Source organism: Paroedura picta, chromosome 2, assembly GCF_049243985.1.
Source record: "Paroedura picta isolate Pp20150507F chromosome 2, Ppicta_v3.0, whole genome shotgun sequence".
NCBI lineage: Eukaryota > Metazoa > Chordata > Lepidosauria > Squamata > Gekkonidae > Paroedura > Paroedura picta.
Genome location: NC_135370.1, coordinates 99,552,704 through 99,571,417, shown reverse-complemented (window position 1 = coordinate 99,571,417; position 18,714 = coordinate 99,552,704). Strand labels below are relative to the sequence as shown.

General features: G+C 43.5%; 1 protein-coding gene across 5 annotated transcripts in view; it reads right to left on the bottom strand.

The window, feature by feature from the left end:
• FAR1 (fatty acyl-CoA reductase 1) overlaps positions 1 to 18,714 on the bottom strand; it is a 61,734-nt gene that overhangs the window by 19,206 nt on the left and 23,814 nt on the right. For 3 of the 5 annotated variants that reach the window (XM_077321850.1, XM_077321848.1, XM_077321849.1), the window contains exons 3-8: positions 14,397 to 14,572; positions 12,311 to 12,490; positions 9,022 to 9,199; positions 7,861 to 7,905; positions 7,639 to 7,766; positions 3,880 to 3,947 (exon numbers count right to left, since the gene is read on the bottom strand). In XM_077321850.1, coding sequence (XP_077177965.1) covers positions 3,880 to 3,947; positions 7,639 to 7,766; positions 7,861 to 7,905; positions 9,022 to 9,199; positions 12,311 to 12,490; positions 14,397 to 14,572 — 775 coding nt within the window. The remainder of the gene's footprint in view (positions 1 to 3,879; positions 3,948 to 7,638; positions 7,767 to 7,860; positions 7,906 to 9,021; positions 9,200 to 12,310; positions 12,491 to 14,396; positions 14,573 to 18,714) is intronic. The other 2 variants (XM_077321852.1, XM_077321851.1) reach the window with 1 other exon arrangement.

The following is an 18,714-nucleotide window of genomic DNA, read 5'->3' as shown; positions in this document are numbered from 1 at the left end:
GAATGAACTGTCTGAAATTTTGGAAAGCTACTACCAGTCAGGCCACACAATATTGACCTTGGGAGACCAATTACTTGACATGATATAAGGCCACTTCATATGCCATGTAGATTAGCAATTTACTAAAATGGAAGCAGAATTTGTCTGAGAATGCATTTTGTGGTTTCCTTCACTTCAACAGAATCACAGCATACACACAATCCAGATTAAAGGCAAGAGTCATTCATTTATTTTGGCATTTGTTTATGTCTAGTGTCAAGAATTTAGCATTCAAAATACCATAAATAGTATTTTATAAAGGGAAATGCTGCCAAAATCAAAGAGATTTTATCTTGAATCAATATCTTAACTCTCGTGTAACTATTTAAAGGCAAACATAATGGGACAGAAGCTGCTATAAAAGAACTGACTTTTTTATTTCAAGTATGCTATACTACACCAAAAGCAGGTGTGTATTTAAAAATGTATTTTGCCAGTAGAACAGTCACCTTTTCAGTAACTTTTCAGTTCAAGAGGTAAACACATATGGGTACTATACTGGCATGGAAGCAAATCTTTGAAGTACTGAGTCCTTGCCCCCAAATTGGTATTCATATATCTTCTCCAAAGGAACAGTTTTGCCTTTCTGTACATGCCCTATGGGGACGGGTGAGTACTATCCCAGAGTTCCAATGAAACACAGCATGTAGCTCTCCAGCAATGTGATGACTGAGAGGCTACCAGTAGGGAAATCCTTGAATTATAGGTAATCTGTGATTCTTCTTTGTGGTCTCCATGCAGCACCACAACATTTGATGAAGCAAAATGGAACAGTTGCCAAGATGAAAGGGAGGTATGTTCTGTATTGTGGCTTAATAGTAATATGGACAAAAGATCCTGAAGATTCACCACATGTAGTAATAGTACATGTACTATTATTGTACTATGTAGTATTATTGGAAAGTAGAACAATATAAGCAGGGAAAACTTTCATAAACCTTGTTTGAAATATTTTTGACCCCTTGGTTCCACTTGCAACAAATTTTATGACATATCTCACCCAAATGATGGTGCAAACTCAATTGTCTGAGCAATAGATTTCATGTTAGTAAGAACTGTTTGTTTCCAGTGTGGGAAACAAATGGATACGGGAACTGAGTCAAAACTCTGCTTGGTCTTTGAGTCTGGAACTTCTCAAATTTTGTCTCCTAGACAGTACTGGTTTTTGCTGAACGGTTACTGTTTTCCTTGGTGGAGTCTGTGGGGGGAAGGGGGGACAGTTCTCACACAGTATGGATAATGACCAAGGCTGCTGTCAAGAGCAATAAAATAGATGATGAGGTTTAATTACCTTCTCTATCATCTTGGCTGCAGACATGTGAAAAAGCCCTTCATTAAAGAGAAGATATCTTGTATTGAGTGAAATAAGAGCATAACCAAGCATGTAGGCAAAGTGTAACAGATGTGGCCAAGGTTTTTGATGTACAAGGATACCGAATGGTACCAATTTGTTTTGTCAACATAAAAACCTTCCATCCAGATAGTCTGAAGCATACTGTATTTTCAGGCAGAAGTGGGTAACAGCTCCATAAGGAGTATTAAATTATCCGCTATATACATTATGGTATAAAGACTGCAGACAGCATTAGCTAACTCCTACCATTTCTGGCAGGACTGATAGCATTGCTAAGACCACAGTGATGTAAGCCTGAAATTGAACTAACATACACTATATGGACTTTAAACAGAGACTGGCGCACTTGCATTTTCAGAGCTACAGTAAGTGTTTGACCAAGTCTGCATAATGATTATGGCCTCCCAAAGGGGAAGGAGACCACCATTAACCATCAAAATGATCCAGAGATTACTCAGTAATAATCTCGAATCAGATCAAGTTCAAGAGATACAAGGCATTTGTGTTTTTAGAAGACATGTAAGTTGGTCCACTAAGCAATCAAAGGTCAGTATGAAAGTTGGTACCTAAGGGGAAAATACAATAGGTGCCACAGGTTAAAAAAGAATCAAAGTTTCAAATACCAAAAACATTGGTGATAAACAGGAAGTTGGAATAATGTTGGCAGTGTGGAAACATGGCATTAGTGCTAAGGGATGTAAGGTGAAAAAATGAGACATGGCAACAATGCAGGGATTGAAGCTGACCAAGAATAGACAGGTGTAATGAACACTTAAGATACTGAGGCAAAGGACTGTTGTGGGGATAGACACCACAGTGGTTGTTTACACTCAGGTATGATATCCACTGCAACACTTCATGACCATAGGAGGTCTCTTGATGAATGTGATGATATGACCTGTTTTGCCATTCCTCAGTAGTGTAGATAAAAGGCTAGTCTCTATAGTCATATTATCAACTTCTGCTAAAGACCTCATCATTGAGAGAAACACTTTGCCCCAGTGCACTACAAAATACCTTTGGGATTATCCCCTAAAATGAGTACCAGCAGGTATATATGGGTAAAAGAGTGAAGGCACAAAAAAGGAAGATGAGAACCCCATTTCACCATCAGGAAAAGCAGGCAAATAGAATGTGATGCTGCCCTAAGTAATGTGGTTATGACCACTGGAACTGGGTTTAACCACAAATGGCAGAATGGCAAAGACAGATCTTGGTACAAAACCTAGTTCTGGTATCAGAAGATGCATAGGAATCGCCAGTACTAGAAGAAAAGCAGACAAAAGAATCCTCCAGTTTCAGAAGTACTACCCGGAGAAGTATACCTGGCCTTGACAAGGGCCAGGGCTTTTTTGGACCCAACGGAGCTGTCTCAGTTCCACAGGGCCTGTAAAATGGAACTCTTCAGCCAGGTCTTTGGTTAAGGACAACTTGGGCCCCTCCTCTGGCCAGCACTATACCACTCTGCAATCCTGTACCTGTGATGTAAATTGGGGAAGTATTGGGGATTTTGCTGCCATTTTATGGTTATTTTAATGGTTTTAATGGTATTGGGGGGTATGATTTATTTTAATGGGGTTTTAATTTGTTTTTATGTAACCTGCCACAAGTCTTCAGAGAGCAGTGGGTTAAAAATCTAAATAATAAATAAATAATAAATAATAATACTTCCAATCCCCAATTTACTAGGGTCTTCATTGTCATAACTTTTGCAATTTAGCAGTTTGGGCCACTTAAGAAATGGAAAAACTGATAAACGTGGAAAAGAAAAGGAAAGTGACAAAGTCGACTAACTTTTTTAGGACCAAGATGGAGAGAAGAAAAGCTGAGATACTTCTCAGTGAACTACCAAATATATATATATATATTATATATATATATATATATATATATATATATATATATATATATATATATATATATAAAGTCTTCACTCCTCCCCACAAGGGGTAATTTGAGTGCCAAAGTCTGAATCCTTTCTAGAATTTTTACTTGTCAGCTTAGAACCTATCCATAAGACTGAAGAGAGACCACAAAGAACTTAACCTACATCTATAGTACTTTCAGTATTCAAATCACTTCTTGCATGTATTACAATTCTTACAAATGCTCTGCAAGATAAATTAAGAGCAGCTTGCCTATGGAAACGGTGAATTATTAGCTAGCATTTAAACCAGCATTGTCTTGGATCATTCTTTAAGTCACTTTACTACACCAGATCCTAAACTCCTCGTTTGTCTCAAATGTTACAAAAAAAGGTTATGAGATCATTAGTGCTATAATTTATTAAAGGAGAAGTCTGGATTTTGGACATAAGTAAAATGAAGGGACATATGGTAATGTCAATTAGAACTAAAGCTTTATCTTAACTCATTAAAGCTTCTATTTTAAAACAGGTTTTAATTTTTTAATGTACCTAAGCACTGTCTTAAAATTTTATAAATAAGCTAATGGTATTCACACATGGATAAAAAAACATAACATACCAACTTCACCCCAATGGAAAGGATTGGTGCCACCAGTGGTGCAATTGTATACCATTATATTTCTTGGTCTGAAAAATATCAAGATATAGAAAACTTTAAAAACCTGCTGACTGATATCCCTCCCAATCTCGTTCAATCAACCTTAACACTAAATAAGAGCCTTTTGCAATTAGAATGCATGACATTTAGCTCTGAACACTAAACCATTTCTTTAAAGAAATTTCTTAAAGAACTCCAGAAGTTTTCAGGATTATTCTGTGTTCTGCAGTTAAAACAAACCAAATTAGGCTTTTTATCTGGGGAAAACCATTCACATTAAAATATCCAATGCATAAAAAGAAAAATATTAAACTTTACTTGTAATTAAAGTCATTGAGAGGAAAATCCTATACAGTGAGCAAACAACTACACAGCACATAATGGAAGAGGTAAATGCAGTTTTCTTGTCCTAAGTCTAACAGATCTTCAATGTATTCTTGAAAGCACAATAAACCAAATTTCAATTTTGAGCTTTTTGATCTAGTTCTTCTCCAGGTGATCTTCATGAAATGAGTGTGGTGCAGTGGTTAAAGAGCATCAGACTGTAATCTGGAGAATCAGGTTTTATTCCTCACTACTCTACATGCAGCCAGCTCGGTGACCTCAGGCTAATCACAGTTCTCTTACAGCTGTTCTCACAGCAGTTCTCTTAAGAGTTCTCTTAACCCCCCCTCCACACACATAAACATGGGGGGGGGGAGGAAGGAAAAGGTGTTTGTGAGCTGCTTTGGGACTCCTTTGGTAAGTGAAATGCAGGGTATAAAAACCCAGCTCTTCTTGTTTTCTCTAGATTACATGTTCCTTGTCTCCCCCAGACAGGGAATAGTCCAGCACAGTGGTCCCCAATGTTTTTGAGGCTGGGGACTGGCAGGGCAACTGCCCGCCCGCGCATGCACGGCCGAAATCACGCATGCGCGAAAGTGCTGCGAATGCGTGATTTCGGCCGCACATGCACAATGCATAGGTGCGGCCCTGATTCCCTCTCCCCCCCTCCCGCAGTAAGAAGCTTCCCGGGCCGCAAGCTTGCGGCCTGGGAAGTTTTTTACTGTGGGGGGGCAGGGAGAGGGAGCCGCAGCCCGGCGCCATGGCCTTTGCGGCCCGGCACCGGGCCGCGGCCCACGGGTTGGGGACCATTGGTCCAGCACACTTAACAGACTTTACTGTCCCTACCAAATCAGACAGACTCATAGATTTCCTGACAATCAAATCTCATAAAAGTATTCCTGTGCTTTCATACACATAAGACCCCACTCCATCTACCTGGTAGAAAGTTCTAATCTCCTGCCTTCAGGCAATCCCAAGATATTTACTATGTGAAATGTTGGAACATTGGCAAATATTATAGGTCACAGACAGAAGAAGTCTCCTAATACAGTGGTCCCCAACCCCGGTCCGGAGACTGGTACAGGTCCATAGATCAGTCGGTACCGGGCCACGGCTCCTCCTAGTCCTCCTCCCCGGCTGCTGCCTCGGGGGCTGCCCTGCCACTCTGCCGCTGGCTCACCTTTGGTGCTCTCCAGCAGCTGCCATGGCTGGAGCTCCCCCTCGGCATGGAACTGCACAGCTGCTGCTGGCAGCACTCCCCAGTGGGCGGTGGGAAGTCAGGGGTGCCGACAGGAAAGAAAGTGGAGCAGGAGCTCAGGCGGCAGCGATGTCCCTCGGCAAAGGACTACCCCCCCCCCCCCCGAACCTCAGTAAAATTGTCAAGTGTTGACCGGTCCCCGGTGATAAAAAGGTTGAGGACCACTGTCCTAATATACTGACTTCAGAGAACACTTGGAAAGGAAGGGTGAACTATGGCCAAAGTTTTCAATGCTAACTTTAATGAACAGAAGGATCTCAGGGTCAGCTGTAAAAACACGCTAAAACTGAACATAGTTTTTACTCCTCTTTATTCTTTGCTCAGACCCAGTGTCTCTTATTTCTGTAGTTTTTCAAAGTCACTTCCAATTAATTAATTGCTATATCTCTGATTATCTTTTATCTTGATATCCATTATTTACTGATTCATCTGTTTCTCAACTCTTTTCAGCAGTCTGTTGCTCAATTATGTTTTCTATATATTTTTATTTATTATTATTTATTATTATATTTATATACCGCCCTCCCCGAGGGCTCAGGGTGGTTTACAGAAAACAGGGAGGATACAATTAACACATGGTAACAGGTAACAATAACAGCAGTATCTCTTCCCTCTGTTACTTCAACAGCTCCTTTTCCACATTAACTAATTAGATTTTTTATCTTAACCTAAAACCCTTTTTCATTTACTGCTCCTTTTGATGCCTTGTTACCCATCTCCTCTCCAAATTCTACCACTATGTTGTTTCTATTCTGTTTGTGTCCAATGGTAAGCATTGTTTCCAGGTATTTACAATGCTGCTAAAGTATATTTATATGAAACTTCTGATATTATCTTTTAAGCCTAGTGCTGTACATCCTTTACTTAAGTCTTCCTATTCCCTAAACATTTGACTGCAAACATTTAGATAAGTAACATCTACGTAATTTAATTTCTTATAATAATAATAATAACTAGTCTTTTAGGCCAATTGATGGGTAAATAATTAACAGTGATTTTTTTAACATTCTGCCTTTCTGTCTTGCAGAACTCAAGGCAGCTTACAATATCTGTAATCTATAAACCGCTCCTGTGGAGCGGTAAAAATCAAACAGTAAGGGCTAGGTGGGAGGAGAAAGGGGTGGAGCGAGTCCTGGACTCCGAGGTGAGTGGGCCGGGGGAAGGTGATTGGGACGCGGAAAGCCCAGGACCTTGGCCAGGGAGAGGGGTGGCGGGAAGGCTTCGACACGCTCAGAAGAGCAGGCCCGCCACATCTCAGATGTGGCAGGCCTGCTCTTCTGGCTGTGCCGAAGCCGGGACCTTGGACGGGAGGGGGGAAAAGGCATCGGCGCAGAGAGAAGAGCAGGCCCGACACGTCGGAGACGCAGCAGGTCTGCTCCTTTCACCGTGCCGAGCCCGGGGGGGTGAAAAGTTTCGCTGCCGCACCCACAGCAGGCCCGCCGCATCACTACCACGGCAGCCCTGCTCCTGTCGCTGGGTCGAAGCCGCCAAATCAGGCTGAAAAAGAGTTGCTGTCCAAAAATACAATTAACATAGACTTTATTCAGAGGTCAAAGAACAGAATGAGGCTGCTGAAACACAATTTCATATCCCATGGGAAAGAACCATCCAGGAACAAAATGGCTGGGGGGCAAGTTAATGTCATTTTGCTTTCCACTCTGCAGGCACCTCTCCATGAAATTACAACCTATTTCAGCAGCTTTTGGCAGCAAAACCATTTTCATTCTCCCTTTCTATCTAAGAGTTGTATCATCACAACACTCCTTTGGAGTAAAGAAGACTGACAATGAGTCTGGCCCAACATTACCCAGTGGGATTCATGACATCACACTGGCTCCCAGAGCAATGATTTCTTAGAGAAACACTTCATGTCGCACTGTCCTTTGACCCTTGCCCTATAACTGGGGTAATGTACCCTGTGGAATCATGGAGGCTTATGCAGTACCTTTCTGTTCACGGACACTCTTGCAACGATTATGAAAGCGCAGGGAAGTAAATGTAACTGGTTACTTGTCCCTACAGCAAAACATAGCATCATCTCACACATAACTTGTAAGTTTGAACCTCCACTTAGAAAACTGGAGCTAACAGTATTAAGTATCACATGACAACAACTTATTTGAAAACTGCATTGTCACCTGCTATACCTATTAACTCCTGAATACCAAGCAGCAGCTATTGTTGCATTGATGACTACATCTACTGGAATAAGATCTGCAACTGCATTGTTGGAGGCTCGCATTGTTCGAAGAATTCCTTTTCCTGCCTTAAAACAGAAGATAACATAGTAAGCAAACTATCTGAAGTCACCCTTAACTTTTAAAGACAAAATGCAAAGCTATATTTCAAAGGTTGCTTACAGCAATAAAGAGGCCACTAGGTCCATTAAAGTTGTCAATCCATCCCTGTTGGGAAACAAGAGAGAAAAGCTTATTGGCTCAACTACCATGAAAAGGCATAAATCATTCTGCAACACTAAATTATCACGAGAACTACATTTTTATTTAGTTGAATTGTCTTTCTTATGCATACATGTATAAACAAGGCAAAAAATCCAGGGGCACCTACAGTCGCGTACTGACTGAGAGGACAACCTGCTCCACCAATCACCATTAAATTAAAAGAAGCATACATGACCAAACAGTAATTTACCTTACCCAAAGTGCTTTAAAAACACATATGTAAGAAAACATATGTCTTTATCAGCTATTTTAGTCACAACAAAAATGGTTTTAAAGTCTCTCAACAATATATTCTTTAGAAAGCAGAGCATTTCACTCAACAGCTATAAACACAAATATTTAAAAATAAATTACTGGAGTAGAACATGGAAAGTTTGCTGCTTTTTCTCCCCTTTCAAAATAATTATACAACACTGGATGAGAAAGCCACTTGGAGACTATACCAGCCCTTAACAAAACTTTTGAGTAAAGGTGCCAGCCTGCTTTCTGTCTTGAGATGCCCAGCACTGAGACGTCCTTTGCCTGTTATCAAAAACCTACCCCAGAAGAACAAGGTACAAATTACTACTACTTTTGTTCACAACAATGTTCCTGCAAGCTGTTCCTCCTTAATATGGAAAGAGGTTCTCTCTCTCCCTCTGCTTATGAGTACAAATCACAAGTGTTAATGTGGAAGCCCTGTGGGCATATTTGTTTCAGAATTACTACTGAATAAATATTAATTATTCCAATGCTACAACTGGAGCGATTTCTAATACAGGAAGTTATCTCAAGTCAAAGTAAACCACTTAACTGTGGGCTACCTTGAAGGAGATCACATATCTTCTGCTGATCTTAAAGAATTGCTCAGTGATGGTACATGACTACTTTTATCAACCCTCATCCCAGGAACATCTGTTAGAAGCAAGATTTCCTCAGTTTCCATTCACTCAAATAGAGAGAAACAATACATGGATTGATAACACTATATTTTACCTAGCGTTAATATTCAATACTTTTTATTTTCTAGTAACACTGGTATTTGATATTTTAAAATGACATTATTAAAAATGAACTTACTGGGAAAGGTTCCTTCCAGCTGGCACCCACAATAGATGGCCTTATAATGGCTACATTTAATTTTGCACCTTCTTGTTGTACAATGCATTCTGCTAAGGCTTTTGTATATGTGTAAGTATTAGGCCTGTCTCCTATCAGTTTTGGAGTAATATCATTCACTAGGCCATCATCCATCCACCTACAAAAAACATTTGTTTAAAATATCCCCTTCTGTTCAAGCATTTTCAAGGAAACTTTTGCATATTATACATAGATATATAAATATATTCACACAGCCACTTTAACACAGAAAACAAAAGGACATTTTAAACGTTTATCTATGTATAGCCAATGGCTATTAATGGAGCTTTCAGTTAATTTCCCAAAACAACTGGGAAAAAGAACATTTAACTGCAATCTGTGGCTATCTGTTACTGAAACACTGAAGGCAGTTTGGGTATTACACATGTAAACACACTGATTCAAACCAAAGTCTTGAGGCTGGATCCAAAATGTGGCCGTCCACGAACAGAAAGGCAACTCAGAATCTGAGCTTAATTTAAAATCACCCAATTATACTGTAACAAAAAAGCTAATGTTTAAGTTTCAACTGAAAACTTTAAAAGGTACTGAATAACTAGAAACTAATATTCTCCTTTTCCCCACCCAACATACAAATTGATACATTCAGTGGCTGCTGATTTGCTTCCAAGTACAAAGTTCCAGATCACATCTTGTAAGGGCTCTATGTGATCTAGGACCAATTATGTGAATTATCATCTTCTCTCATATGAGCATTCCCAGCAATTATCACATGACCTGTTCTGTGCACACACACTGTCAGAGATTAGATGGGTAAGCACCGGAGTCTTTTTAGTGATGGCACTCAGACTGCAGAATTCTCTCACAGAAGCTTGTCTGACAATTTACAAACCTTGGGCAAAGACAAATCTATTCTCTGAAGGCTTAGCTGTCTTGTTTTCATACCATCATATTTTAGATTTCCTACTTTTATGCTAGGTATTTTAGAAGATTTAAAAAATCTTTATTCAAATGTTTATCTTTATTGTAAGATGCAACATTAATAAAAGAAATGGGGTATACATGTTTAAAACTTTACACTGGCCATTCATTTTAAAAAATCTAATAACTCCTACATGAAGCGAAACAAAAAGCAGATGTATAGTTACAATGGTAACTCCAAGCATTGAAACTGAAACTTATACCTGTCAAAATTTGATGTTTTTCTGAATATTTTGTTTGGTGTTTAAGTAGGTTAGAATGAACAGTATAAAAATTAGTGCAATTTACAGACATTGGTAGGAGTTCCAGTGGAACGGGAATTATGCCTTAAATTCACACAAAACAGAATCAACTCCCACTTTCTAAAAACAAAGTTTCTCAACTTTATGGGTCAGAACTACTATAGTTTCAAAACATGGGGAGATGGAACATTTCTGTTAAGGTGACAAAAAGAAAAAATGAAGCTGCTTTAATTTTGAGCATTTTAAGATATGTAGTTAGTTTTATGTTTTGTAACTAGATTCAAAGCCCGTTCATGAGAAGGGGCTTTGAAAGGCCCCCGGCCCGCTGTGGCCACCCAGCAGACACCTAGAGGCGACATTGTCCCAGGTGCAGTGTTTCTGGGCCCGGTGCGAAGGCCTACTCCCCCCCCTGGTGGTGGCACAGCCTTCCCCTCGGGCCGCTTCCCCGTAGCTTTCCGGCCTGTCCTCGGTGTAAACTGCACGGAGCTCTTATTCCAACCCCAGGTCGATTCAGTCCCTGCCCCTCTACACAGAATGCGATTTCCGTTTTGATTTGGGACAATTTAAATTTTCCTTCTGCAGCAAGAAGGATTGATCCGGAGTGACTCTATCTTTTTTGTGCGATATCTTAGAGTGCTTTTAATCCTCAATATATTTAAAACTCGCATTGTTTTGAATCTGGGCTCTCCTCTGTGGTAGAGAACCCATGATTGGCCACAGATGGTCATGTGACAAACTTGCCTTAGGGAGAAGCCCCAAATTTCTTGGATATTTTTCTGCCTTCTTCAATCCTCTCCCCCCCTTCAAGAAAAGAAAGGATTTTTCCTCCCTCCTCTGACTTCTTAGATCCTCTCCCCCCTTCAAGAAAACAAAGAGCCTCAATTTTCCTTTCCCCCCCTCTTCTGGACCTCCCTAACCATGCACAGAACACTTTCCTGTTTCAATGGGGGGGGGGGGAGAGTGAGACTCAAGTTCAAATCGTCTGAATTCAACAGGACTGACAATGGAATAAAGTAAGTGCAGACTCTGCCCTGGTGAGGGCCTAGAAGCCTTTCTGGCCTGTCCTGGTGAGGGCCTAGATTGTGCCCTCACTTGATTGGCTAGAAATGCTGTCTGTCCTGGTGGCTTCTCACCTTCTGATTGGCCCCTCACTCAGACCAGCCCCACCCACTCTCCGCCCACTTACCCCTTAGCAAAATATGAAGGTGGAAAGATGTGTAGCTGAATATAATAGTTAATTAGACTGATATTTTTATCCTTGTGACTTGGTGTTGCATTGTCTGCCACCTTGAGCTGAGATGATGAACTGGGATATACATTTGTCTATTTATAAACTTGCATCATCTGTTAAATTGTCATACATATATACTGCATCACTGTTTACATCTAGAATGTCTATCCACTGTTACCCAGCATTCAAATTCCAGAAAATGTGATGAAAATATGTATACCAGCCTGACAACTAGTTTGTGCAATATTTTGATGTACTGTGACTGAAAATAGTACTGACGTCCACAGCTGCTTTGGCAGTACAGCAACTTTTCAAATGGACCCCTGACTACTATGATCCTGATTTTTATAGCATTTTTTTCAGACTTCTAGAACGATCAGCATAATAGTTTCTTCATTTAAATGTAAAATTAAGAGTTTGACCCTGTGTTTAATTTATATCTTGTTTTTATCTTCATTAGAAACCAAAAGTGCCCAACAGAATTCTCCTTTCTTGCTTTTTATCCTCTGAGATTGGTTAGGCTAAGAATAAATGAGTGGTCCAGCCCTCCTCCCTCCAGCTTTCATGGCAGAGTGGGGATTTAAAGCCAGCCCTCCCAGATCCTAGTGCAGCACACTTACCACACTAGCTCTATTCATACAATTGCAACAGATATTATTCCAGATCCCTCCTAATCACATTTTCCTTTTTTTAACACATATGATCAAAATCTGAAGGACTAAGTGTCCAACTCATCTAATTTCAGGTCTGTTTAAACCAAAAACCACCCAACACTTGTTATTAAAATGTAGATACAAGAGCACTAAACACATACTCTAAGGAATCTATCAATTTCTTGGGGTCAACAGGGGGTGGATAGACGACTTCCTCAATGTGCTTTCGATTACAATAGGCAAATGCTGTTGAAACATGAATAAACACATCCAAATTCTTCATTTTCTGGGCTAAGAAAAGAAGCTGTTGTGTTGCAATTACATTGAGCTGAACAGCATCTCTGTTGAAAGAACAAACAAACAAGCAAACAGTAAATTAGTCAGTTCTAGAGGACTTCAGATAACCAGAACCAGGATCCTGAGTGTGCACATAACTAAACAAGTTTATATTCATTTGGAATTGGGAATTTTTGGTTTCTTAGGTATTCCCCAAACACATGTGTCAGTCCATGCTAGATACTATCACTGTATTTGCTGAAAGCAAAAGGACATGATAGGTTTTGCCAGTGTTTCTAATATTGTGTGGCTCATCTCTAACTCTCTCTGTATTCATTTAACTCCAGCCAATATCATCTTACTATAGAAGGCAGCCTCAAGTTGGGGGAAACCGATCTCTCAGGGAAAGAACAATATCATTGTGCTTTCCCCCCCCCTCTAGGCCTCTGCACAAAAACAGACAGATCTTCCTTATCAACTGGCCTCCTATTAGCTGCTAAATGGTAGAAAATACTATGTAGTCTGCATAAATAAAAATATTAAGAAACATTTGCTATAAGAATAAGAGGATATTGAAATAAGCAGGCTTCATTGTGGCCTCATGTATTTCGTGTTATAAAAATGATTACTTTGAAATAAATACAAACTTTTACTTCAATAACACAGGTGTTTTTTTGGCATGATTTGGTTCTGGGCAAAATGCAGATAAGTTTACTTCCTGTGACATGTGAAATTTGGACTCCACCTCAGCACTGATTTAGGGATTGGTCCTAGAATCATAGAGTTGGAAGGGACCTCCTGGGTCATCTAGTACAACCCCCGCACAATACAGCACACTCACCACCTATTGCTCATCCACTGTAACCTGCCACCCCCTTGAACCTTCACAAAATCAGCCTCTCCTATGGACCATGTGGAACACACACAGCTCAGATTTTATAGAAAGTGCTCCAAAAATCCTGAGAGCAGAGCTAGCTGCCAGAAGAAACAAGGTCTTCACTGTAAGGAAACTGAGTGATATGTCCTTTATGGATTCAAAGGGCTGCTTCGTTAGCAATGTTAGAACAGTATTCAATTTCCAGGTTGGAAACCTATGAGCTGGTGGGGGATCTTTAGACCCTGCCCCCTTGAGAAACCTCACCATGTGTCAGTGTCTGGTAAGTGGTGTGCCTTTTATGTATGGAACTACAATGGCAATAGCTACTATTTGACACTGTGGAGTCACCACCTTCAAACCTCTTGATACCCCTTCTCACAGTAATTCTAGGATGTTCTCTAAGCCTGCATCCACTCCTTCTCACAAAGGCCTTCATGTGTAATTGTATATTTTTATTGTAGAGAATCTTCTTGATGCCAAAACTCCCTGCAATATTTAAACTATAGCATTCCTTCCTCAGGACTAGCCTTTCAGCTTTCAAACAGTCAAGTTTAGCCACTCTGGATGTGGATGCCAAATTGGTCCCTGTTGGATTAGATTGGGAGTCACTGGCAACTTTAAGGGTTCCCCTACTGACATCTGTATGATCATTAAGAGCATAGTCTTCTCAGCCAGTGTGGGGATACGAGTACTACTGTTGTACGTTGTTATTTGACCTTGCATAACAGTTTTGGTATCTCAAGGAACAGTGATCTTTTGGCCACTCTGATATTAATACATTGGTCATTTCTGCTTGCCTGTGGTAATACCTGGAAAACAGGGTTGCACTTACCTCTAACTGCACTGAAATAATTCAAGTTTCATTTTTGAGGCGCATGCAGCAGATCCCATTTCATTAAAGGAAAAAACTTTAAAAATAGGTTAATACCTTTAAAGTTTTTTTTGGGGGGGGAGTGTAAATTGCAGCACATTGGATGAGTGCACCTGCTCTTATCATGATCTCAAAACATTAAGTCAATGTAGGAAAAGATGTACTCGTCTTTTACAACACAAAAATTGTTCATGTAGATGCATGTTTAACTTAAATCACTCACCTTAGAATTTCATTGAATCTTACAGTAGCAGCACAGTGAAATATAATATTAGTGCTGTCTATGAGAGTCTCCTTGTCTTCTTCACTAAGGGCCATTTCTAATTCTGTAAGGTCACTAGCAATTGCTATAATTTTTTCTTTAAACTGTGGCTGTTCGTCTCTCAGTCGATCAAAGAGCTGCCAAAAGAAAACAAGACTAAATATTTAAGAGTCTCAAAGCCAAGACACAAAGTGAATGTTTCAGAATTTTCCCAGAATAATCTTGACATGTTTTCTACCTAAAACATTACAAACAATTTCTTACTTTCAGTTCTATCGTGAAAACCGTATGACATATTGTACATACAGGAAAGGAGGATGACCCAAATGTAAGACAACTTCCCCACAATGAAAGAGAAGGCTGAAAAAATTAAGGATAATCCTGAATTTAATATGATGGTGCTTTCAATTCATTTTTGGCACAAGCCATAAGGAGGAGAAGCAGAGTGTTGTGTGTTTGCTTCCCCTTCCCCCTGGTTGCCACACTGCAAGCAGCCTGGTGAACCACCTGGGCGGAGGCACTCTTCTCTCTGCCTCTTTTGTAGCCATCGAGAAAAAGCAGATGTAGAAGGTGACACTCAACAGCTGGCTCACCACGCTGCAAGCAGCCTGGTGAGCCAGCCAGTGCAGGAGGGGTCTTCTGGTGTTGCTTTTAGTCTCACTCGCCAGCTTGATGGAAGCAGGAAACACTCCTTTCTTTGACCTACGATGTCCTTGCTGATGAAAGAAGGCTCCAAGATGAGAAAGAAAAACACTCACTCGTGTACATACTCAAATGGAAGTCCATCCTCAAAAAGACAAAAGCTGATCTTCCTTCTGGGATGGGCAAAGTTACTTAAGCATACACAGGCCACTCCAAAACACAAGGCAACATATTTACATTGCATAATATTTACATAGCACAATGAAAAAACAAAGATTTTTATATCATTAAACAGATGTGACATTTTTACAGCCAAACATTTCCATTCTTTTCCAAGTAACTGTCGGGGACCCGCTTGCTAACTGAAAAAACAGGGTGCCCCTTTGAAGAAAACGTCACGCCAGGCCTGGTGAACGATACAACAGGAACAAGCTTTATTTCAGCAACGTGGAGTCCGCTGGTATGGAGTAAGAGCTTCCACCGAAACCCAGGTGGAAGCTCCCTTTTATACAAAACCCACCTCCTTAGGCTGTATTGCCCCACCCAGTACTTGCGGAGGGAACATGCTGATACAATCATGACTCATGCACATATGCGAGGTTTTCCGGGGTTCCTGATGGCCCATTTTCCTGGAACAAAGGGCCATCTCCGGGCTCTTGTCAAAAGGTGGAGGGGGACATTGAGGTTCTTTAGCGGCCATTGCCACCTCAACGATCGGGTGGGGCGCCCAGCTGCCGGCTTGCCTATGATCACCATGCCCTACCTCCGTGATCGCGGGCGCCTCTGATGGCGGGGTTCGGTCCGGTTCCCAAGCCACCAAGGACCGAACCACGACATTCTGCCCCCCCAAAGGTCCATTCTCCAACCCCCCGGGACGGCCAGGATACCGCTTGTGGAAACGTTCAGTGAGTCGGGGCGCAAGGACGTCCGCTGCCCAGACCCATTCCCGGTCCCCCAAAGCGAAGTCCTTCCATTCCACGAGGTACTGCAACTTCCCCCTGTGGAGTCTAGAGTCCAGGATATCCGCCACCTCGTGGTGCTCCCCCCCCGGCAGGACCTCGGGCGCTGGCGGGGAAAACACGGGGTGCCAAACGTCACCGTCCGGAGTTTTTTTTAGAAGGCTCACGTGAAAGACGGGATGGATGTGCCGGAGGTTCTTGGGGAGCTTGAGCTTGACCGAAACTTCGTTGATCGGGGCCAAGACCTCGAAAGGCCCCAAAAACCGAGGGCCTAGCTTCTTGCTGGGCAAATTCAACCGTAGGTTCCGGGTGGAAAGGTAAACTCGATCCCCCGGTCGGATCTCCTCAGCTGGTCGTCTCTTCCGGTCGGCGTCCTCTTTCTGCGCTGCCTTGACTTTGTGGAGCTGCTCCTGCAGCGACTTCCAGCAGCTCCCGGCACGCTTCCCCCACTCGCGAAGGTCGGCCGATTCCCGGGCGGGGACCTCTCCAAGCTCCGGGAAGTGTCTCAGGTCTGTCCCGTAGACGACGGCAAAAGGCGACATCTCCGTGCTGCTGTGGTCTGCGTTGTTGTACGCGAACTCGGCCAGGGGGAGCAGGGGCACCCAGGTGTCTTGATGATAGGAACCGAAACACCGCAAGTACTGCTCCAGTACTTGATTAACCCGCTCGGTCTGCCCGTCCGTCTGGGGGTGGTAAGCGGAGCTCAGCCCTTGCTCGATGTCTAACAGGCGCAGGAAAGCTTGCCAAAACCGGGACACGAATTGTGAGCCCCGATCGGAAATCACCTTGTCCGGCAGCCCGTGCAGTCGGAACACGTGATCCAGGAACATCCGAGCCAACTGTGAAGCACTGGGGACACTGGCGCAAGGAATGAAATGGGCCTGTTTGGAAAATAGATCTACCACCACCCAGATCACCGTTTTCCCCTTGCTGGGAGGCAAGTCTGTTATAAAGTCCATGGAGATCACTGACCACGGCCGGGTCGGGACCTCGAGCGGGTGCAGCAGACCTTTCGGCTTGCCAACCCCCGGCTTGCAGGTCAGGCAGACAGGACAACCACTGACGTAAGCTTTTGTGTCCCGCCGCAGACTGGGCCACCAAAACCGCCGCCGGGCCAACTTCCAGGATTTTACGAAACCGAAGTGCCCGGCGGTCTTAGCATCGTGGCAGAGGCTGAGGGCTTCCCGTCGTAGCCCTTCCGGGACGTAGACGGCCTCCCCCCTCCGCCAGAGACCGGAGTCCAAAATCAAAGAGTCCCGGAGCTCAGCCAGCTCCTCGTCTGTTCCGTAGGCTGCCACTAGGCGGTCTCGGAGCGGGGCGGTCGCCGGGTCGGGCTCCCATTCCTCCCTGGCCCGACGCCTAGTGACGACCCCCCGTCCCAGCTGCTCCTCACCAAACACGGACCTGGTGCAGGGAGCGTACCCCTCCCCATAATGCGGCAGACGGGAGAGGGCGTCCGCGAGGAAATTTTCTTTGCCGGGGATGTGACCAAGCTTGAAATTGTACCGCGAAAAGAACTCCGCCCACCTCATCTGCTTGGCGTTCAGGGATCGCGGTTGCCGGAGCGCCTCCAGATTCTTGTGATCTGTCCAGACCTCGAACGGCTCCTCTGTTTCCTCCAGCCAATGCCGCCATTCGGTGAGGGCGAACTTAATTGCAAACGCCTCCTTCTCCCAGGTAGACCAGTTCCGCTCCGTTTCGGCGAATTTTCGTGAGAGGTAGGCCGCCGGCCTCAGCTGTCCCGCCTTGTCTCGCTGCAGGAGAACCGCCCCGGCTGCTGCGTCGCTGGCGTCGACTTGTACCACCATCGGCTGGGTTGGGTCGACGTGCAGTAGCGTGGGCTCAGACGCGAAAGCTTGCTTGAGGGCCAGGAACGCTGCCTCCGATTTCTCATTCCAGCCGAGCGCTGCGCTGGGCCGCGTGGCGCGAGGACCTCTCCCCTTGGTACCTAGCAAGTCCGTGAGGGGAGCCACTACGGAGGAGTATCTGGGGATGAAGCCTCTAAAAAAGTTAGCAAACCCCAGGAAGCTCTGTAGCTGTTTCCGGGTGCGGGGCCTTTCCCAGGCCAGCACCGCCTGCACCTTCTCGGGGTCCATAGCTATGCCCTGGGCTGAGATGCGGTAGCCCAAATAGTCCAGGGAGGGACGGTGGAATTCGCACTTAGCCAGCTTCACGTATAGGTGGTTTGCCAGCAGGCGCTTTAACACCTCCCTCACCAGGGTCACGTGCTCTTGGGGATCTTGGCTGTAGATCAGGACGTCATCCAAATAAACAACCACCCCCTGAAACAGAAGGTCCTGCAACACCTCATTAATTAGACTCATGAAAACCCCAGGTGCCCCGCTTAAACCGAACGGCATCACTTTAAATTCGAATTGTCCCAATTGACAGTTAAACGCTGTTTTCCACTCATCCCCCTCCCGGATGCGTACCCGGTAGTACGCCTCCCTTAGGTCCAGCTTAGTGAACAGAGTCCCTTTGCCCAGCCGGGCCAGCAAATCCGGGATCAGCGGGAGGGGGTAAGCGTTCCCCGCTGCGATGGCGTTGAGGCCCCGGTAGTCCTGGCACAGCCGTCGGGACCCATCCTTTTTCCGGACGAACAAGACTGGAGCTCCCATGGGACTGGAAGCGGGCCGGATGAAACCTCGGGCCAGATTTTTACCCAAAAACTCCCGGAG